The sequence below is a fragment of the Fulmarus glacialis genome, unplaced genomic scaffold (assembly GCF_000690835.1).
Source record: "Fulmarus glacialis isolate BGI_N327 unplaced genomic scaffold, ASM69083v1 scaffold10038, whole genome shotgun sequence".
Lineage (NCBI taxonomy): Eukaryota > Metazoa > Chordata > Aves > Procellariiformes > Procellariidae > Fulmarus > Fulmarus glacialis.
The window spans coordinates 7,506-30,746 of NW_009228989.1; the positions used below are offsets into that span (position 1 = coordinate 7,506).

At 38.9% G+C, this 23,241-nt stretch overlaps 1 protein-coding gene across 1 annotated transcript in view; it reads left to right on the top strand.

The window, feature by feature from the left end:
- Positions 1-23,241, top strand: part of SPATA5 (spermatogenesis associated 5) — a gene marked incomplete at both ends in the record, with an annotated part of 62,006 nt that overhangs the window by 7,136 nt on the left and 31,629 nt on the right. The window contains 5 exons of the mRNA XM_009583684.1: positions 1,113-1,242; positions 1,884-1,940; positions 2,809-2,932; positions 4,247-4,502; positions 20,168-20,322. Of these exons, the coding sequence (XP_009581979.1) occupies positions 1,113-1,242; positions 1,884-1,940; positions 2,809-2,932; positions 4,247-4,502; positions 20,168-20,322 (722 nt within the window). The remainder of the gene's footprint in view (positions 1-1,112; positions 1,243-1,883; positions 1,941-2,808; positions 2,933-4,246; positions 4,503-20,167; positions 20,323-23,241) is intronic.

Sequence of the window (23,241 nt, forward strand, 5' to 3'; positions counted from 1 at the left end):
CAGCTCTGTTTCTTGCCTGTACCAGAAACACCACAGGAGGGAGCAGCACATGCTTTAGTGCACTGTTGTGAAGTAACCTGTCCGTAAAGACACTTTATTTCTGTCCTGTCAGTTAGCAGATGATTTTTTTCTTTTTAAGTATAATAGTTCCTAAGATTCAGGCTTTCTGTCCACACCAGCTGTACTGTTCTCTGTCACCACTGGGATGTGACCTGCCCTTTGAGCATCATTCCCTGTCTGATATCACAGTATCCAACTGATGTTTCTTCTTTGGTCGTGTTTCAGCAATGTCTTTTGTGCCAGGATCAGTCCTTCGTCAAATATTTGTCTCTTCTTTCTGCTTTCTAATTTTTCACCTTCTGTTTTTGGCTTTGTGCCCATTTAATTTGGCTTTGCTGGTCTGAAACTCCTTTTTTTGGCTCTTTACCTGGGATCATAATATGACTTCATGCAGTTACCTGTAGTTTCTGCTCAGTTTTAACTGTACACAGTAGTACCTTGTTCTTCTAGAGTCCCTTATGTTCTGTGCCTGAACGTTTCTGTCTGTTTCTGCTCTTAGCATTTGCCATTAAAGAGGCAAATTCATCTTTTTGATGTGTATTTTTAATCTTTTTGCAAATATTCTTGAATCAAGCCTCACAGTATTTCTGAAATTTTTTTGAGTGTTGAAGAGAAGTGGTTTTCTGATAGTGGAAGTTTGTAATAATGACACTAAGAATCATGAATAACTTAATAAAGTGCATTCATGGACGTTAGGTACTCAGTCCAACAATTTTTTTGGAAAAAACCCCAAACACACACCACAACGCATAGGGAGAATGATAATGTTGAACTACTGAAAGAGATTTAAATAACAATTTAAATAGTTGCTTTTTAAACTGAATCATTTGGACTTTAAAAGTAAAAAATGTAGATGTATGTCCCATATCAGAGTGCTCTTCCCACTGAAAGCCTACAATTTTATCAAAATGATATGTCTGTTAAAGAAGTTAATGCTGAGGTTAAGTTATAATCGGTAATAACTGGGGCAGTGAAATGTGCAAGTGCAGGTTGTTCAGTCCGGCATTTATCACAAATAACTTTCTTCTCTGTGTGCATGTGCTTGTTTAAAGGAATCCCTCCTCCTAGAGGCGTGCTATTATATGGTCCGCCAGGTACCGGGAAGACTATGATTGCCAAAGCCATTGCGAATGAGGTTGGCGCTCACGTTACTGTTATTAATGGTCCTGAAATAATAAGCAAGTAAGTCCACCCAATTTATTTTCATTAATTCTATAAATATATTAGCCCAAAATCTGTCCTGGCATCTATCCATTGTGGATAGATGTAGAATTGGCTATGGGCTATCTGCCCAAGAGAGTCAAAAATGAATGGGAAAGGGTTCTTTCAAGTAGGGCTTACGTTTCTTCTTGTAATAAAAGAGGTTTATTGGATTTGGCCAAGAAATTTGTGTAAGGCATGGACTAAATTAAAGAGGGGACTAAAACTGCATCTGCAATTGTGTGTTAGTTCTGCAACAAGAAGAGTGACTTGTTAAAGCATATTTGAAATTAAGATGACACTGCACAGATTAATGTCTCCAGGGAACTAATTTTTTTTTTTTTTGTTCTTTAAAAAGATACATAAAATTGTTTCTAACACAGAAGAGAGAAGCTTTTCCCTTTAATCTTTTTTGTAGTTACAAGATGGTTATATCTTTGCTTGTGCCACATTTTACCTTAATTTCTTGTCCTTGTGGAAATAGAAATTATTGTAGATTTGCATATACTTCAGGACTTTGAAAGGGTGCACTATGGCTTTTTGGAACACACGAGCAGTAATTTTCCAAGTTGCCTGAAAAAGACCAAAAAATGGTTTTTATTAAAATATTTTAATTATTATAGGTTTTATGGGGAGTCTGAATCAAGATTACGTCAGATATTTGCTGAAGCTTCTCTGCGGTATGTTCTTTTGGATAATTTTATTCGCGCTCACTTATTTGCGGTATTGGTTCCAGCGTTAATGTTCTTAAAAGAAAAACATTTGCAAGAATCTTTGAATGTAAGTTTTTCCTGCGGTGGTTTTTAAAAAGGAAATAAATTTGTTTATATAGAGCTTAGCTAGAAGGAAAGCAGTGAAATTCTAGTATGCCTATTAAATGCTTTTGGACACTACCCTTTTCAAGGGACTGTTACAGATGGTGCCAAATCGCTCGATCTGTATCGTTAGTGTATTGTACGCTTATTTCAATAGATGGAAGCAGGAGCCAAGGTTTAACCTGGATCCAAATTTTTCTGTCTAGTTTTACCTTTGGAGACCAATGTAGTACTGTGCTAAGACATGGAAGCCAGCTCTAAATGAGCTAGTGTTGGTGCTGGATATAGCATGCCTCTGGATTAGGGTGGCATTCTGCCCAAACTTATTAGACCTGGTTAAGGCAGACTTTAGACTTCCAGATGATTGGTGTTCATAATACATTAGCAAAAGACTATCGCATACTGAATTTTGTAGAAGTGACAAATAAAACGCTGTCTTTTTACTCATGAAATTGGTATATTTAGTGTTGAGTCTTTGGGAGAGAGTCATAGAAAAGTAGATTGGTAGGTCATCTTAAAGGTATTAGTTGTCTAATATATTAGCCATTTTAGTTATCTCTTTGAGTAACACCATATTCAAGGTTGAAACTTTCAGTTGCCTAAAGGAGTGGGATGCTTGTTAATTTTTATAGGAACTGGACACTTGTCATAAACAGCTGTGCACTTCTCTGCCTTGGTGTTTTAAATCTTCCTAAGCACCTTGACATTTTTTTTTCTTTTCTTTTTTTTCCAGTCGTCCCTCCATTATATTTATAGATGAGTTGGATGCACTCTGTCCAAAGAGAGAAGGGGCTCAGAATGAAGTTGAAAGGAGAGTTGTTGCTTCATTGCTGACATTAATGGATGGCATTGGCTCAGTAAGTAGACTGTATTGAGACAATTAATGTGTACACAGACTAGCTGAACAAAACAATTTTGCTTCTATAATGCAGCCAATTTTAGATGTGTCATCTGGAGGAAAAGAAAATAGGCTTAGGTGAAACTTTGTATAGCAATCTAATGCTTTATTGGATGCTAAGCAGAAGACGTGGGAGGGGAATGTCTCCTGATAACTGTGAGATTAAAATAAAGTAAGTTTTCTTCAATTCGCTGTCTTTCCTTCTCCGACTCTTGTAGTTTTGGAGGTAAAACTGAAATTTTAGTGATAGCCCATCATTGAACTAAGCCAGGAATTTTTAATTGCTCAGAAATCAAAGTCATCAAAATACTTCTACTGATATGTAGATTGCATTATTAAAGGCAACGACAACTATTTCAAGATTGCCATAGCAATATTTAGGACATAAACAAAAGCCTACTGAAGAAACAGTAAATTTAATTGTCTTGAGTACATTATGGATTAAGCCCTTAAAGTTTGCCAATCTCTCATCTATTATTTTATGATTATTAGCAGGAAAGATGGAAGAAATCTGTCCACAGTATGTAAATGAGTTTCTGCTGTTTATGTAATCTGGAAATTTCTCATTATTTTCCTGCATGATAGTTTGAGTTGCCCAGTCTGGAGTTGTTCACAGGCAGAACATACTTTCTGATGGCAAAGGCTGATGGATATTCTTCCTGGAGAAAGTGCTTCGTTCACAAAAAGCGAATGGCACTGCAAGAGACCTCCTAGCTGATTTTGCCTCACTCTAAAAGTGAAAAAGCAGAGCTTGAGGAAATTGGTTAGGATTTTTGACCTTGCTTTTCCTACTGGACCTACAGGAAGCTTTATAACCTCCTGTCTCTGCTGGTTTTGATACTTTAAATGATTTGTTTCCCAACCTTGTTTATTCAAGGTCTGCTGATAACTTTTTGTTCTTGTGCCAACGCTGCCTTTTAGCTTAAACACTTCTTTTTCTTTCCTTGGTGCTTACTTCCCTGGTATCGGAAAGCGGGTTCTTGGGGATTAAAGTGGGAGACACTGGGATGAGGGCATCTTGGAGTAAAGTTTCTCTTGTATTATCTCTATGTGTGTGCAGCCTATAGTATTGCTAAATTGCAATTAGGGATAGGTTGGATGGGATCACTTGTGGGCTATATATTCTGAAAAGTTTGCTTTGTTCCTTTAGAGCTAGCATCAGGATTTTAGTGTGTGTAATAGTTGGGAAAAGTAAGCAAGAAGTATGTTTATAAGTTGCGTGACATTTAATTGTATTTTAAAATTAATATTTTGCATTGTTTGATGCCTTCAGGAAGGCAGTGAAGGGCAGCTCTTGGTACTTGGGGCCACTAATCGTCCTCATGCACTGGATGCAGCACTGCGCAGACCTGGGCGTTTTGATAAAGAGATAGAAATTGGAATTCCTAATGCCCAAGACCGTCTGGACATACTCCAAAAGCTTCTGAAAAAAGTTCCCCATTCACTCACAGCAGTGGAGTTGGCGCAACTGGCTGATAGTGCACATGGTTATGTGGGTGCAGACTTAGCAGCCTTGTGCAAAGAAGCAGGTAAGACTTTGTGTATCTTATTTAGGATCTTACTTTATTGTTAGTCTCTTTATTTTGTTCAAAAAAATAAAAATCCACAGTCTATAGTAATAGCTTTTAAAACAATGAGATTTAATTAATTTTTGTGTCAAAGAAAACATAGCCAAGCATGGAATATGAGGAACACCAGTCTGCTCCTGGGCAGATCAGAAAAACTCTTTAAGTATTAATAGATTTTAAAATCGAATGTTAAGATTAATAACACTGGGCAATCCCCTGTGCCATTTCTAGCATTTTAGGTAGCTAGCTGTCTCTCAGTAAACTAATGGTTTAGTGAGTTAACTGACGTAACCGTAAGAGTTTTTCTACTCTACAGCCTATCCCTTCCGTACAAAAAATCCCAAGTCGCTCAGGCTAGAAAGCTTGTCCTCCAGGTCTTTGTTCCCAGGATGTTGAGACTGTGGGCCTAGGTGGTGTTTACTGTGGCTCCCTTCTGCATCTCGTGCCTGTATTTCATTTGCCTGTAGATGAGGAGCTTGTGGCAGGGGCTAGGGGACTGTATGCACCTGGGTTGGGTTGTGCAGTGGAGCTGGGAGAGCTGGAGAGCACGCCCTGAGCTGGGGGCTGGAAAGCATCCCTTGGCCTCCGGTACAGGCGTAGCCCTGGAGAATTACCCATGCATCATGCAGCCAGGGTTCAGTATGTTCCAGGGAATACTTAAACACGAGTTCGCTTCTGTTTTCATTGGATGAAATATTAAAAGTACGCTCTGTCAATTCTTACATTTTGCTAGAATGCGTCTACGCGGTTTAAGTGTTGGACCTTAAATCTACCCATGAGCAGCCTTTTAAAACAGTCTAGTCAAAATATGACACTTCAGCTCTGCTTACGCATATTTGCTCCCTTGTAGTTCACAAATACATGTTTGCTCTATGTGCTGGTTACTTTTATTTCCTTTGGCACTAGGACAGCTTCCTCTGGCAGTGGCACAGTGCATGGTTAATTCTTGCATCAGAAGTAACTATGAAGATGACAGAAGTTTTATTCGGGATGATGGCACCTGGAACAGCAAGGTTTTTACTTGCCAGTTTTCAGAATTTTTAAGAGATAGTTCTCAAATATGAATTTGTGGACTTTTGTATGGATCAGGAAGAAAAAAATATGTACAGACACAGACTATTCTTTTTATAGCCCTCTTCTGTTGGCTTTGGTTGTGTTTTTAAGCTCTGTTTTAAGTTAGCAAACATTCTTTTAAAAACCAATATATACAAACAACAACAAAAAAGATAAACTCCCTTTTTCTTTTCCTTCCTCTGTGTTTTTGGAAGCCTGCTGGTCTGCCTGTGTCACAGTCCTCACATAGTACGTAATCTAAAATTTTCAGTGAAAAGTGTTGTGGTTTCAATTCCAAATGTGACCCAGCCTACGCTTTACTTGTGCACGCGCACATGATTCTGGACACTTCATAATCCAGCTGCAAATAGGCGATATTTACCCACTTCTTGAGGGCCTTTTAGAAAACAAATTTTGAATGTTGTTCAAATTGAACATTACATGCTGTGTAGATCCAAAACTTCTGGCGTCTACCTGCGACTGATTGCAGGACATGCTGTCATCTGAGAGCTTTGCATCCAAAGCCAGTGCTGGGGATGAGGGAAGGAGGATGTCTCCTTTCTATTGATCGTCTTTCCTGAAGTTTGACTCCATAGTGTTAAATTTGTCATTTGTTAACTTGGAGTGACCTCTGCTGGGGAGAATACAGTCCAGCGCTGTTAACTCTTTGCAGCCCACGTGTATTTTTCCTTTTCAAAGAGTTGCAGAAGTATGATTCAGTCAAAGTATTACATGAACTGAATTTAAGTTGCTTGTGGTTAAGGAACGTTCTTAGTTGGATTCTTTCCTTCTGATTAAGCTCTTGATATCTATTTTTTATATTAAATTTTCAACACCTTGTAAAATACTGCTGCTTTCACTGGAGTTAAACTTAGAAAAGTCTAGCCTTTATGAGGTAATATTTCTCCTCAGCAGAGCAAGGTTATTCCATATGGCAAATTTTCCAGTGTTTTGTCTAGTCTTGTTTGTTGTTCCAAGCAATGGGCTTCTATCGCTTCACTTAAGAAACGGTGCCGTGGGCCAAGATAGCTTGCTGTCCAGGAATGCTCTCTGATATTCAGCCTAAGTTTTCCTTGTTTAGTTTTATCCCATTATTTCTATTTACATCCTTGTATAACACGTTCACTCTCCCTCCTTAGTGTTTACACCCTTCAGATATCTCTAGGCTGTTCTCATGTCCCCTACCTCCTCATTCATTACTGAGCCAAACTATAAATATTTAGCTCTTTTAATCTTTCCTCATAAATAAGTCCTTCCTGCCTTCTGAGAAATTATGTTGATTTTCTCTGAACTCCCTCCAGTTTGTCAATAACCTTTTGGTAATGTAGGGCTCAGAATCGAACTTAATATTTTGTATGTATTACAACATAAAACATGATATAAACATATAGTTAAGACTGCTGGTGTGCATTTCTAAATAACCAAAATGCTTAATATTCAGGCAATAACTGAGTTAAGAGTTCTTTCACAAATTCTAAGGTTACTTGTGCCACTTTTACACATGATCTGTGTGTACGTACATGTGAAATACGGAAACTAATTTGGAAGCAGGAATTTGGAACTCAGAAGTACGTGTTCAGTTTTTGGTACAAGATTATTGTCGCTTGCTAATTGTATTGCAGTACTGGTCTTTGGGAGACTTGAGTCCTGGTTACCCCATTTGTATCTTTAGGTACTTCATTTTTGGCTGGAAAGCCTGAAAGTTTACAAGCTAAATACGTTTATGTTCTTAGTACAAAGTTTAGATCATTTCCAAAGGACTCATCTTTCCTTATCTTTGTATTTCAACTCTGTTTTTTTTAACACATGTATAATATTGTGTATATACTGCTTGCATAAACCAAGGGTGTAGTAATTAATCTAACATGGTAAATGTAGTAATTGTAGGGCTATGATAGGCTAACCTTTCACTTTTGCATGTATAGTTAGGTTTCCTGAGATACTTAATTATAAAAGCTTTGATGTTTGTCTTCTATGTAATTCTGAAGAACATGTGTTAATGAAAAGTAAGTAGCTATTGTAGAGTTAAACATACTCCAACTGTTTTCGTGGCCGAAGTTGGTTGTTCTCCGGTGCAAGAACTGCTTAGTGGTACTTCTGGGGTCAGACAGGCAGCTTTCTATTCTGTTCAGCATCTCTCTGCATTTTCATGGAAGTCCTTAAGAAGTTTTAGGAGCCTTTAATGTTCAGCTTGTGGTGAATGTTTCTAGGCCCCTATGTGTATCATGTGTATGGAATTGGAGTGTTGTGTATGCTGGAATGGGCGAGGAGAGGAAAGGTGGACAAGAAATCTGGAGAATCTGTGCAGTGTGCTCTGGACTTTTCCCAACAGGATATTATGACCAAACACCTGTGAAATATTTATATATAGATGAATATAAGAATAAGTGAAGAGTGTTTTGATTTGATCTGCTGAATTTTTAAAATATTAGTGGATTTTTCTTCCAATACCTTCTTTTCCTGTACTGCAGATACAGTTCTAGCTTCTCACAGAATGAAACCACAAAATTTTGTGACTATAGGAAAAATGCTAGGTATTATGAAGCTTACAGTATTGTTGCAAGAGTTGACAACAGGGTGACAGGCATCAGCTCTGTATGTGTATCTATCTCAGTCTTAATTGTTGCGCACAATACTTGTATCCCCCTCACATGTTGAGCAAGTATTATTTGTCTGTTTTACAAATAACTATGGTCATTCAAGCAAAATTAAAAGTAAAACTGGTGTTTCCAACATGGCAAGCATCACTAGCTTAGATGCAATGCTTTCAGGATTAGCGTACCTTATCTCTGTGCAAGGTTACATTATCTGTAGGGACTACACTGGAGAAATTGGGATTCGCTGTGATTCTCTACTGCCTAGCAATGTGCTTGTGATTTCCACAATTAACTGCATGCTTTCGTATAGGTTAACAGCAGAGTGTGGAAAACCTGCAAATACCTTGATGGGCACTGGACCACATCCTATGGACATCAGCTTGCAACGGGCTCCTCACGGTAGACTCTTGAGAATTTGAGTACTCTCTGAGGGATTCACATGCACAGAATTCTTGACAAGAAAAGGGCTTAGTAATGTGTGCAGCTGAGAAAGTCATATTCATAAGACTGGGAGAGGTCTACTGTGTCCTAAATTATTTAGTAGAGTACCTTTTAGTGTGAACAGCTGCCTTCCGAATTGTTTTATCTCAAGCAGAGGCAGTGTCTAGAAGATAGACTCTGCCATATCCTTGCATATAAGGTCAGTGTTCGTATGCCCCGAGATCTTATTGATTCTCCTTTAATTAATTGGCCACACAGTCTTTTATTAATTCCCTAAAAAATTATAATGGTTTTAATTTAACAACAAAGATAAGCACTGCATTTTTTTTGGAAAAACATATGAAATGTTAATTATGTAGCAGGGACATGAATGGTATAAACTGTACTGAATGTTAGAAGATGCTTAGCAACAAAGGTTTCCAAATATAGCAATTTATTATAAACTTATCCTTCTATGGCTGCCTGTAGCATTTCAAGAGGGTGAATATAAATATAGCTTGATTTCTTCAACAAGTGGGTTTAGTCATATTGTTTACAGAGGAAGGAAGTATTTGCTTTGTAACTCTTAGAATTTATCTTGAACATCCTTGTTCATTACACATAATTTCAGTGTGCTGATATGAAACACTTGGACTGTGATAAGATAGCATCATGAGGAGAGGAAGAACAAATGTCTTTGTTTAAATAGTGGTCTCTCTTGCAATAACATCTCTTTAGTTCCAGTGACGATGCTGCATTGCAACCGCTGAAACTTTGAGACTTCTGTGAAAGAAGCACTAATCACTTTGTTTTGCATCAAAGTTTTTTTAAATTGTCTGATTGTAATGCAGTTAAAGGTATCACCTTGCTTAGCCTTTAGGATTATAACGATTCACTGGCTTGAGTTGGCTGTTACAAAAAATCTTACAGAAATAAGAAATTGAGCTACATCTTTGACGAGCATGAATCAGCATTACTCTGCTGAATCTGTGAAGCTACTTGCATAGACATATGATATGGTCTGTTGTCTTATGTTCATAATTTTAAGTGTCCTGTTGTTTAGAGATCTTATTGTCTATGGTATTCATTTGGCCCTTTTATTATCCCTGCGTTCTGATGAACAATACAGCTAGGATGGAGAGTCTTTATGCTGTTTAATCGATAGCTCTGTATATTGATTATATGTAGATATTAGATCTGTAGAAGTATACGTTATTGAGGGGGTACTGTACTTGGCTTTTGTTGGGGCTGAGAAACTTCCTGCTGTATCTTTTATGACCCAAAGAAGAGTTTCTGCAATCCACTTGCACTAAAAAGAAAAATTAAAAAAATTAGGTAATTGAAGGGTGGCTCCTAGGTTTTTTGTTTTTCCCTGTAATTGATGGGGAAGTAAATTCCCCTGAAACCCAGGAATGTCTCTTTGTTAGAACTATGTGGGGTTTTTTTCCCCCCGCAGCTTCTGCAGTTTTGGTAGCCTGGCCACCTGCAGGAAATGTGAGCTGTTTGGGCTAATATGATTAACAGTGAGTCTCTGTGCACCCTGAGGACCAGCCTCTAACTGGTCTTTCAATTAGACAAACGCTGCGTTCAATATGTGGCTTCTCAGCCTTGTATCTCGAATCTGAGCTCTTCATTTCAGCTCAGTCACAGTCTTGATGAAACAGCCTAGTGTTAGGGCATCAAGAATCTCTCTCTTTTCTTTAAGCCATAAAGGTTCAGTCTGAACCTTTCCCAACACAATTTGGACCTGAGTTCTGCTGGGGGTGTACAACAAATGTAAATATTTTTCTTGGATTATAATCCTGAATGTGGGCTGAGACACTGTTGAAAGTGTAGATTTTGACAAAGGCAGTTGATGACCAAGGCAATGGGATTGTTTGTTTTGCTGGGTGTTTTTTGGTTTGTTTTCAAATGAACTGATTGCAGTTACAGATCTTAAAGGGAAAGCACTGCTTGACATGCTGTAGTTATTTTATTCCCTTATGGAAAGTGACTGAAAATACCTTGTCTATGTTGGTTTTTTTTTTTTTTGTAGCGCGGAAATAGATTGAAATTATGCTATTGCAAATGATCTGCTATTGCATTCTCTAACTGAATACTGGTTCCCATGGGACATTCAAAATGAGGTGGGAAAGGCCGCTTGCCTTTTTATAAAAAGGTCATGTAGAAAATGTGGGTTTTTTTGGGAAGATTAATAACTTGTATAGTCAGATGGTCAATACCAAAAAATGTATTCTTATGAAATTGAGAGATTTTTGCAGAAATGGCAGAACACTGGATTTTGAAATGCACTGAAAAGTCCAGACATGATACAGAAGTAAAGCTACAAATTAATTTTTAGATGGGAACAATTGAGTTTTCTGACACTGTGTTCCATCATGCTAATTTATGGTTTAAGAAGACCAAGAAAATCCAATCCCCATCTTCAGTGTTCGTGAGTTTTAAGTTAGTGTTGTGTTCTGTAATTTTAAAGTTGGGTCCTTAATGCAGAAGCTGTTTTTAAACCAAAGCAATTGACCTAGTTTGCCATCTTAACAGGTTATGAACAAATGCGTCCTTGCTTGCACGCACACGTAACAAAGCAATGTGGCTTTTTTGGACTCTGACTGTAACATATGTTTTTTGATTGTTTCTTAGAGCCCTACCTCAGAATGTTGGCTTTTGTGCAGAAGTGGCTACATCTGGATGCTGCTGAGTGGCTTGAAGGAACATGCCTGAGACTGGGTGGAGTGTGTTGACCTTATTCTTGTCTGTGGGATCCCTTGCCATCTTTCTTAGGATTTCCTCCCCCCGACATCTTGTGGGGCAAAGACAAAGTCAGAATTGATTTTAGAATTGCTGTCTTAGACATGTAAAATAGTTCAACTACTTTCCTAAGATTCCACAAAAATTGGGTTATTTTAGCTGCATAGGGTTAGATTCTCACCCTTTTACTTTGGTTCGGTGTCATTCTGACATGACTGCAAAAGTTCTGAGTCTCTTTTTTCCCTTGTGTCTTTGCATATGCTGAGTGCACAGATGTTTCCGCAGTATGACTGTCTTTGTATCCAAAGAGAAAAAGTCTTCCTCAGTCTGCCTCTCTGAAGAGACGCTGGTGCACGTTATGTTGCTTTTTCTAGTTATTTTTTCTTGTATAAAATATTTGGCCTTTTTTGTTTTGTTTTGTAATGGTACTTGTTTTTGGTTTTGTATGGAGAATGTTGCACTTACTGCAGTCAGGGCATGTGAACTTGTGGTTTTCATCATAACTCATTTTAAGTGTGTTTTTATCTGAAACTGGCTTGCAGTTAATTGGATGATGGGATTGCTGACTTCATATACAGAATTGTGGGTTGAGTACTTAATAATCTCTTTAAAGCATATCCCATTCTGTCTGCTGATATTTATATAAGCAGGAAATAAAGAATATTTTCAGAAGAGTTGATGAATAACTGTCATTAATATTTTAAATTAACCTTCATGGCAGATAGACACTGTGTTCTTGCTTCTGCAGCTTGAGTGGTACAGAAGAAACGATATTATTAATGTGTGGCAATGCATATAGAAACTTCTACATTTGAATGGGTTGGAGGGTCAGCCCCAAGACAAGTTGGTTTGAAGGGTGAGGGGGTGCAGATGCCAGAGTAGCCTGTGTTGGTGCAGCCCTGCCTGTGCAAACCAGTGGGCTGTGAAATGGCAGTCAGAACGTCATTCCTCAGCTTGCAGAGCCTAAAAATTTAGCATTATGTCATTTTGCTTAAGAACAGACTAAATTTAGGGCAGATACTGTCTTAGGCTAGGTCATTGGCCACGCTGTGGTGGGAACAGACAGTTCTGTGTGGTCCCTGTTTTATTTTCTAGACCTGGGAATCAATGTCGGTAACCCAGCTCTAAGTCACATTGACAGGAGTGGTGTGCGAATCGCTATTCTGCTTATCGGGTTTTGTGTCCCTGAGGGGCTTCAGCTCCCTGGATGCAAAGCTGCATGAGAGCTGTGTGCCTGGCAGTGTTATTCCTGTAGCAGCAGAAGAAATCCTCAGCTGTCTGTATAGCCCCTTTGAATGAATGAAAATGATTTAACCAAGACTGAACTGATTTTTGAAGACACTCTGCAGTCCACTATCTTTTAAATTATCCTATAGGTTTGTTTTTTTCCTACAATGATCCAAGCTGCTTGCTCCCCTGTGTTAACTTTAAAGGTTTTGCACATCTAAGAACTGAAGACAACTTCCTGACCTTTAATCTCTGAGAGGGGTTTGGCAAATCTGTGGACTTTCTTCTTGGCAATACAACATTCTGTACACCATGTCATTCATTTTAACTGCCATTTTGCTAACTGAAAGGTATTCTGCAGACTTAACACAATTCCTTCTTCCTCTCCCATCATGTCTTTTCTAATATTGCACCTCCTGTCAGCAGAAGTAGGATAACCATTCTCACTGTTACTGCTGACCAGCACACAAGCACTGCAGTGTTTTTCTCCTACTAACAGAGTTCATGTTCGCCGCAGCCCTCCAGTAACCTGGCATTAAATTATTGCAGGTGGTTCAGACTTAGTTCCTTGTGATGCAGAAAGTTATTCTATTTCCTGGTTCTGGAGCAGGCTCCACTTGTGAATTGGAATTATGTATTTGGACTAAAACTATTTTCTTCTCCAAGATACAAGATACTTCTTAGGAAATCACTTGTTTGAAAGGCGTATTACATTTTAAGAAGCCTTTAGTAACTTTTTTTAATTTTGGAAAGGCAATCGTTTTTCATTTTGTTCTCTGTTCTGTTTTTTCATGATGTCTCTGATACTCATTTATGTTACTTTGTCTTGTTTTAGGCAGAATTTCATTTGACACAGTTGTGTTTCTAGATTCAGACACCTTTTGAATTTTGGCTAACGCTTCTCTCCTTAATTCTCATCAAATTTTTTTTAATCCATTGGCTTGCTCTTACATTCTTTGAGTGACCTTAATATGGGAACATCTAGAGCACAAGTACAGTGTCATCTCTGTGAAGCAATTGTCATGCATTTTTTCCTTTCAGCTTTTGTGCTGTTCAAGGTTGAACAGCAATGGTAATAGACTCTGTTTCAAATACATTTGAGGTGCAATTCTTCCCGTAGTAAAAATCTATAGGAGTTTTGTTCCCCTCATAGTACATAGGGAGGGACTGATCACATTATGATTCCTCTCACTCCATCTTGCTCTACGGGCTTTAGAAAGATCTGAACTAACCTGTTTAAAGTAGATGTTCATTTTCAGATTGCAAAGTTGCAAGCTTTCTCAGTATCTGAGTAAAAAATGATGTTTTCCATAGCTGTGCCCTTTTTCTGAATAAGCTAGCATCAGCTATACTTCAGACAAGCTATTTGTGTAGAAATGGTACTATAGGAGAAAAGTTCAATGTTTTCTGACTCCTTCTCAGGCTCCAGGTAAAATGTTTTCCTGGAATATATAATGGCAAACTTAGGACCTGAAAGGAGTCTTAGTTCTTTCGTTTAATTGATAAAAGATCACAAGAGATCCTTTGGTGAAATGTAGCTTAATTTGTATGTCTATGAGTTATGTGGGAGTAAAATCAGGTAGGAGTAGGCATTTGTATGTAGAATGAATAGCTACTATTGGGGAACAGAGCTTAAATATTTTTCAGGCAAAGTTTTCATAGGTCTTCTGAGTTTAACTAAATTCTGACTTGACAACATTCCTGATTACTATTAGACCGGCATTTAGCCACTACTAACTGTTGCTTCTTGTCTTTCTGCCCTTGCTATTCTGGTAGCCTGGCAGTCCTTATTTTTCTTCTCACACACGTATGACTAACCTTAGCTTAGGTACATTTATGTATGAGAGCAGGCTAGAAACAGGCAGTCTGGTATTCCTTATTTCCCTCTGTTGTCATTGTCTTAGGATAAATGATGTGTGTGTACCTGATCTGTGAATAAACTGTTTCCTGTATGAAAGAAGTTTTGAAAATACAGTTCCTCCTTCCTTCCTTTCCCTCCCCTGTTGTACCTCTCAGCAACTTTTAGTCAGCTCCATAGACGCGTTCCTGCAAATGCCGGAGCTCTTCACGAAGGACTATAAATCGCGTACATAATCCCTACAGTAGATTAGTGCTCAGGTTAGCCGAGTGAATTTGCAATGTTATGGTTACAAGGGATTTAAGGGCATTATCCTTCCTGTGCAAACAGTATATGAAAGTTCTTCAGGGATTTTCCCATACAGCGCTGGCAGCTAAAGACAGATTGCAGAATGTGGTTTCAAGAGCAAAAGTAAGGGTTTCTGCTTCCTGAAAATTTTTCTAAATAGGCATGCATTTTATGTACAGATTAAATAAAAAAGAAATAAGTTAAAAAATATATTTAGAGGAGTCTGGTCCATGGATTTTTTTTTTTTTTTTTTTTTTTATTCCTTGGTAAATTTGTTGATACGTTTGATTCCATACTTAAGTACATTGGGGGGAAAAAAAAGGTAAAACAAAATCAACCAAACAAAACAAAAAACCCAAAACAAACCACACCAAAACCCCCTCCAAACTGAAGAAGTTTCTTAGGATGCAAATGCAAGAATACATCTAAATTTTTCCGTTATTGTGAATGGTGGTTCCTGCCCCCCGGTCAGAGGAAAGCTTGCTAGTGGTCCACAGGCATCAGGTGCTTGCCTAGTGCTGCTGTTCCATTACTTTATCTGGGGAGTAAAGGGAGAAGGAGCCTTTGCCCAGACACATCCCTGCTGTCCCTCGGTGGTCATGGCAGCTGCTCTTGTTACTACCTAGTGCTGTGTCACCGTCTTGGGTAGGAGAGCTGGTTTGCTGGGTCTGCACAGGGTGAGGGATTGACTGAGCAGATGAGGATGTGTCTGTGGGACATTCCCTATGGAGCAGTGGTCCTTACCAGGTGATGGCGAGGCTTCTGTCTGCTAGGCAAACAGGCTTTGTCTGTGTTATTGTACCTTTATGCATAACTGCAAACAACATACATATACATGTTCTCTGTTTTTTTTCTTGGATTTGACCATCCAATATCCTGATGTAATGAAGTGCTTATAAACTCCCTTTGTTTATGAGGCTATGATATGTTCAAGCATACATGTGATTTGTCGTATATGATACTTGAAGTTCTATGAAAGATTTCCTAGTATAATTTTGGAATTGTTGTCATGAAGGAGAAAGCCATGCTGATTAAAAATTGTCAAATATAAAGCAGAAGAGCTCCTTAATTAAACACCAGGGTAACTTTTGTATCCATTCCCTGTGAAGTCAGGTATGCTCCTGTTACGGTTTCTAAAGTTCAAAATTGATTTTAAGTTATATGAAATGCTTTTCCTATGCATAAAACTGTTACATTTTGAAGTATAATATGTAAAGATCTAGAAGTAGAGGAACATGCCCCATCCAGTGCTGTTAGGAAGCCGAGATCTTTCCATACGGTGTTGAGCATTCCACTTCCAGCCATGCAGGAGAGTATCATGTTGGATCTGACAGCTGTCACAGGGAGAAATGGTATTCGTCTTCTGGGTTTGGCGTTAATAATTTGGGAGGGAAATGCCAGATTAGCAGGGAAAGAAGAAACATTTCCTTTTGTAAACAATCTTACAAGAAGATTACAATTTCTTTGAAGCTACTTACAAATTCTGGCATTAGGATTCTGGAAGAGTAAGTCCAGACAAGATGGATTTGTGGAAGAAATAGCTGATGGGCAGTGGAAGATGCATGATTAACAATTTTGTTTTGTTCAGTTCATTTCCTCAAGTGTTGTGTATATTCTGTTTTTGAAACCTAAAGTATATATGTTTGTCATTTTGAGTGGATGCTTTCTATTATTTACAGTAGTGTATAATTATACACAGACTGACAAATATAGCAGTGTCATAGAATCATAGAATTGTTTAGGTTGGAAAAGACCTCTAAGATCATCGAATCCAACCATTAACCTAGCACTGCCAAGTCCACCACTAAACCATGTCCCTAAGCACCACATCCATACGTCTTTTAAATACCTCCAGGGTTGGTGACTCAACCACTTCCCTGGGCAGCCTGTTCCAATGCTTGACAACCCTTTTGGTAAAGAAATTTTTCCTAATGTCCAATCTAAACCTCCCCTGGCACAACTTGAGGCCATTTCCTCTTGTCCTATCGCTAGTTACTTGTCGTGGAGTCTATTTTTAGGCTCAGACATTTATGATTATGATCTAATGTACCAACACTTAGCCAAGCTATGAGCAAGAAAATCTTACAGGGAAACAATGCTATCGACCTCATGCATAGCCTGGTACCAAAGAAGGATCATCTGTACCAGGACAGGGCGTTCTGCTGGTTTTTTTTTCCCCTCTGTCCACTTAGTTTCCTCTGTTCTAGACAGACAGGATGAGTTGGTGAGGTAGAGCACACAGTTGCTGGACTGGAACAAATTGTTTATTTTCCATTGTTTGTAATCATGCATGACTTATTCTGCTTGTTTCTTTTCTTTTTTTTTTTTAACTGGGATTTTCCATTTATACTCCACTGAGAATCAGTGTTGTTCACTATTGCAAAGGCAAATTTCCGAGTTAAGTTTCTGCTCTGCATAGGGTAGTCCTAGGGGACCAGTCATGTATCCCTTTACTAGAAATAGGTAGCCCAAGCCTGTGCAAACAGTCCCAGCGACCATACGGCAGGCTAACTACGTCTGTGCCCTTTCTCCCCTCACGCAGGACTCCTGCTGGAGTAAAACAGTGAAAACCTACTTGCCCACATCTGAGCCTCATCAGTCACTGCTGAAAGGTTATTAATATTCAATATTCGTTAACAATGAGGTAGCATCTGAAAAGGAGCAAGCAAAGCTGAAACAAATGCTGTGCTCAGAGTCAGTTTACAGCAATGACACATACTCAACCCAAAACATGCCCATGCAAAAGATACCCAACAGCTAAGCTGAGATGCTCTGTGTTTTCTGAGATACTATGGCTGAATCTTCAGTTTATCTGCGTTACAACTTCTGTAGTGATAAACTTTGGGTTTGCTGTAGTGTTTCACCTCCTTTGCCTCTGCGTTGCTTCTAGCAGCATGTTTTGCACCCTGCCCTGCATTTCCTTACATTAAATACATCTTTCAGTGTTTTGAGACAAGGATGTGTTTTTCTGCCTCCGGCAAACCACTGCCTGGATCCTTCTCCTGTTAATAAGAGTTTTCCCCGCCGCCCCCCCGGTTAGAGGTCAATCTGAAGTGCAGGAAAGAATGATTATGATAACAGGAGGAAACAGGAAGAATCATGCTTTCTTTTTCAATCTGTTTTTTATTATTGTTTTAATGTAAAACATTGTTTCAATTAAATGCTGACCTGTGCAGTGGTGTGTGCGTGCACATGCTGAAATGAATTCAGGCTTTGTTTGGAAAGCTGTGACCTCTTTATTCCTGTTCTGGATCAGGGCTGTTGCATTTCAAACCCACTGCTGAGGACTGACATTTCACTTGTACTCCTCGTAGCACTGGCAGGAATGATCCTTAAGAGCGGTATTCTCCTTGGGCATTTTTATGTGCTGTTCTCTCTCAATTTTTAAAATAAACTTGTTTGGTTTTAAGAATTCCTTATGTCACGAAAAAAAGATAACCATGACAAGATTAAAATGCATCAAATGGGCACCGGGCTAAACTGGTACCTGATGGAGCAGATATGTATAGAAATGAGGAGCAGAGATCTTTATCAGTTACTTGCTTTCTCTATGACTTAATTTTATGCTATGTTATTTATTCTTTCATTTTTTTAAAGTGAGAGTTCCATGTGAATTGACTTCACCAAAAAGGAAGTGTAGGACTCAACCCCAATACTTGCTCCCATCACCCAAAGTGTTAGCTGCAATGACACTAGAATAAGATGTCACGTTTGTTATTTGCTTGGATGTAAATTTCAAATCTGGGGGAGTGAATCTATGTTGTCTTCCTTAAGTTTTTTGTTTGCTTAAAATGAACTGTTTCAGAGGAAGGAAGAAGGCGGGGAGGAATAACGTGAAAATTGTCTGGGTTGTTAAAATGAGTCAGTTATATTTTATACTTGTCCTCTGGTGACCAGATTTTCATTTTTCTCCTTGGCCTCCTGGAATGTTTTTATTTATGTATCTTATTAGTTCTGGATGTTCTGTGCAAGGGGAAACCTGAATTACAAACTTTTTTTTTTTTTTCATTATTGTATTAAGAGCCTGGGTATTGAATGCAGGTGCTCAGACTCTGCCATAATTGGCAGTTTATGGAGAGACACCAGCTGTACTGCTTCACAGGGGAGATATTATATCTCTTCACACGTTGTATATATTGTAGGAAATGCAGAATTCCTGTCATTGTCAGAAACTTTGCATGTCCGCATCTACCAGTGCCTCTGTAGAAAAAAGACAACAATCCGCTGGAAGTTAAAACCATGTCTATTTTCAGAAATGGCTTATCCCTTTTATTGTCCTTTCATGTAGCACTAATTGATGTTTTGTTTGGTTAAATATAGACAAGATTTAACATATGTTTGTCTTTTTGTGGTCTTGCAAGGTGAACTGTTGTACTAACTGCCTCATGTTTTTTTTGTAACGCATGACAGGTTACATTACATATCTGCATGTGTGTGGATGTGCGTATATGAGATTATACTCATCATGTAATAATATACTAAATCACATATTTAACAGTTTCAGTTCACAGAACAGGGTTGGAAGGAGAAGCAACAGAACTCCAAATTACATTAGACCTTAAAAGGCATAATTATACAGTGGGAAAACCATGATGCTTCTGGGCATTTTACACAATGGGGGCCATCGTTGCTCCCTCTGGGGAATGCCTGGGAGCTGCAGACAGTACCGCTTGGTCCTGCCCGAGGAGTATTGATATATTGATGTGTGAGTGGGTGGGACTTGTGCAGCTTTAGAAGGCTTGAATTATAGGGGGAAGCTAGGAATTAGTATCAAGATTTATAGGTATTGTGTGTGAGTGATTTGGCCAAACAAAGGAGAAGGTAAAAGCTATGCCCGCGTTTGAAAAGTGTGATTGCTGAAGGGAATGAAGAGCTGTTGAGTGTTGCAAGGAACGTTTGTTGCATATCAAGAAATATATAGGTATCTGGCATCTTACTAGATACCAAAATAGGGTTCCAACGAAAGTAAAAGAAATCTCATCAGTTTGTTTTTGAGAGCAGCTTGGAAAACGTAGTCCTAATAACAGAGAAATGGACAAGGTTACAGATGTCTCATGTAAGCTGATTTAATGTTTGCCTGGAATATTTGTTATCCCTCTTCCTCTGTGGTTTAGAAATGTGTTCGGATCGATGTAGGGACAGTAGGAGGTTTTGCCCTGTTAGCTTCATCTCTGGGAACACAGGGACAAGGCTGTTTCATTCTGTCTTTTGGAACAGATTTAGTTTATATTCTGTCTGTGGTCATTAAATCCCCTTTTTCTTGCTGTCTCATCAGAAGTGTCTTGCACGTTCTTTGACCTAGTTAAGGCCCGGTATTGAGACATTCTTTTGAACATAATTTCCTTTCCAGTGCTGCTGCATGTTTGTGTGTTGTACACTTTGTTTGTGAGAACCAGGAGGAAGTCTACATATCTCCCATGTTTTCTTGTTTTTAATAGGTTTGTACGCATTGCGGAGAGCACTGGGGAAAAGACCTAACCTATTAGACAACGAGGTGGCTGGGTCAGTGACGATTGCTTTCAATGACTTCCTGCAGGGGATGAATGATGTCAGGCCCAGCGCCATGAGGGAGGTGGCAGTTGATGTGCCAAAAGTAAGTTATTTTTTGCAATATGCTAGCAACATTGTTAGAGCCATGTTAAGAGTTGCAGTTAGGCGTTGAAATGCTCTACCGAAAGAGAGGAATTTTGTGAAGCGGAAGCCTCACGTGACCAGTAAATGTTGTGCATCCTCTTTTTGTTTGCATATTTGTTTATTTAATTATGATTTTGAAGACTCATTTACACAAGCTTAGGTTCCTAATGCTTTAGGAAGAGTTGGTAATGCAGGAGCGTATCTCCTGATCTGTAGTCTTACATGCTGAGTGTGTTAATGGAGTAAAAATTTTAAGATGTCTGCTCAAAGCAGATCCTGAAGAGCTGTGAAAGCTGGAGCCTTTTGTAAAGCAGACACAAACTTAAGTAGAAACCAAGCATTTGTTAGTATTTGTAACCAAAGTGTATTGAAACGAAGCTGTGAAGAGATTGATTGCTGTGATTTTATGTAAAGCAGTTGACTAATTCTTACATGCAGTTCATACTGCTGTGACCTGAATGTCTTCAGTGACATTACATGGTTTTACCTGAGGGCAGAATTAGATACTGTTATCACTGCCAAGGAGTTACCCATCAGGGGCTGTCATTACATGAACAGTTCTTTTGGCAGTACCAGGTTTGTCTTTAACCTGCTTCCTGCCCTCTCAGTTATGTATTATAGTAGTTCAGTAGCAGACACAACATAAATTGGGCTGAGGAACGGATCTGGTTTAAGAAGACTCTGATCTGGCCTAAGAAGCTTCAGCAAAAGAAAATGTTGTATTTAATCTTACTGAATCTTGACTCCGTGAGCCATTGTGCTGGTGTCTCTTAGCGGCTCCCTGAGCCCTAGAAGAAAACTTTTGTGTCTCATTGCATGAAGATGAGTCATCTGGGAATTAAATTGCATGACTGTAGACCCTTATTCCCAAACTATAAGAATGGGAAATAAAATCTGTGAACAGGATGCTGCACGCAGCTAGTTCGGATATCACACTTGGCTTGTTAAGAGCCCACGCTGTGCAGTGAAGTGCTGGGTAGAAATGCCCAGGCTGGCCCCAGCAGCTTTTCCTGGAAATGGTGTAGTGGCATCTATATCCACAGGGGCTAATTAGTTCTGCTGAGAACCAGAGTTACTAATTCTCACATTGCTTATTGTGGTACTGGCTCTTGGGCTCACGTCATTATCACTGTGCTGCGCCTTTTAGAAGTACCAGCCCATTTGGAGCTAGATGGAGTGCTGCTAAACAGCACAATAAAGACAGATAGAAGCAAGGTGTCGAGGTACTACAGGAAATCTGTTCTGAATCCAGGTCAACCTACTACTCAGGCTCCTGTTGTCCACTAAACCATCCTGCCAGTGGCTTCCTTGATTGTCACTTGTTTTTATAAACACCAGCTGAGTCACTGGAATACTACTGAAATTCATTCTTTTATTAAAGGGAAGGTAACAACATAGTGCAGGTTCCTTTTGTGCTGACAGGATCTGCATTTTTACAAAATAATGGATATTCTGTGAGCATGTAGGGTAAATTTCAGGCTATCTGCTTGGTGCCTGGGGTGAGTTTAAAGTACCGGCTGCAACGGATTTTGTGTCCTCCCACATCACCTACTAAAGGGGGTGATAGAATTCAGTTTAACCATTACTTTGGGCTGCAGAACTACCTCTCTACCAAAGCGAAGGTACCTGTGCATGCTCAGAAGCAGCCTGAATATCTGGAAACACTGACACAGCTGTCCATGAAAGTCATAGTAGTGTAAATCCAGCATTGTAACACCATCACCACCCTCAAGGCTAATTACTCCATTACCGTTTGTATTTGAGGCGGGGAAGTGCCCTAAGTCAGCTCAAGTCCATGGGTTAGTTGAAGGAACTGGGTTGTGCTGCAGCTGGGTGGCCGGGATGGCAGTGCAGGGGAGGCAAGCAACAGGAATCCAGACTGCAGGCCCCTGGTTAGGGCTGCTTGCTGGGGGCTTGGGATGTGATGCAGGAACACTTGCAAACATCTGAAACTCATTCATGTACTTTAGCACAGTGTAGCTATTTAAAAAAATAAAAGTGACCACTGTGTGGTTTATAGACATGCGCAAGCAAAAAGAAATAAAAAAAATCCATTTATCATTGTTATTAAACTTAGGTTAGTGTAATTTGCTCTTTATTAGCAAATAAGTATATCTTATTCTCACATGATGGTTAGTTGTCTGAGTGCCAGTCACTTAGCATTTTATGTACTGTTATCCAGAGAATTTACATGGTTGATTTGTTGTTTGGAACACAGATTGTAGCAGAAAACATAATGCAGCTTCTAATTCCTTGGATACCTTTTTTTAAGAAGAGTATGCAACATTTTGTGTTGCATGCTTATAGTAATGATTTTTAGGTATGTCTTAATCAATTTTACAGACTAATTTTTGCTTCTCTGATTAAAGTTGTGTATTTAACTGCGCTGGTTGAAGGTGTGTGTTTGGTTGCACTAACATTGGCAATTAGATGCTGAAGTACTTTGTTTCAGTAGAAGCCAGGTATCTAAGAAGCCAAATGAATGCAACTGCAGAGCCACTAATTAGTTTCATCATCTTGTGTTGATGATGCTGTGTCCTAGAATGCTTTGCTTTTTAATATTCTTATGCTTGAATGTCTACTCTTGCAACACCTGTGGGGAAACCTTAAAATTACTTGCTTGCCACAGAACTGATGCTAAGAGACCTAATTTCTATAATAAATTCTTCTTCTTTGCTAATTTACCTCTCTTTTCAATACAGTGCTTTCAGTCCATGGACTTGGGCCACTTACCCATTCAACACTTTACTTAGTTAGCTGTTGGCCATGGTGTACTGTGATATGTTACTTATGTGCTCTGCAGTAATTTACACCAACAGAAACTGCCTTAATTACATCTTTTGTTGCATTTTTATCAAAATGTAAAATTTATAGCTGG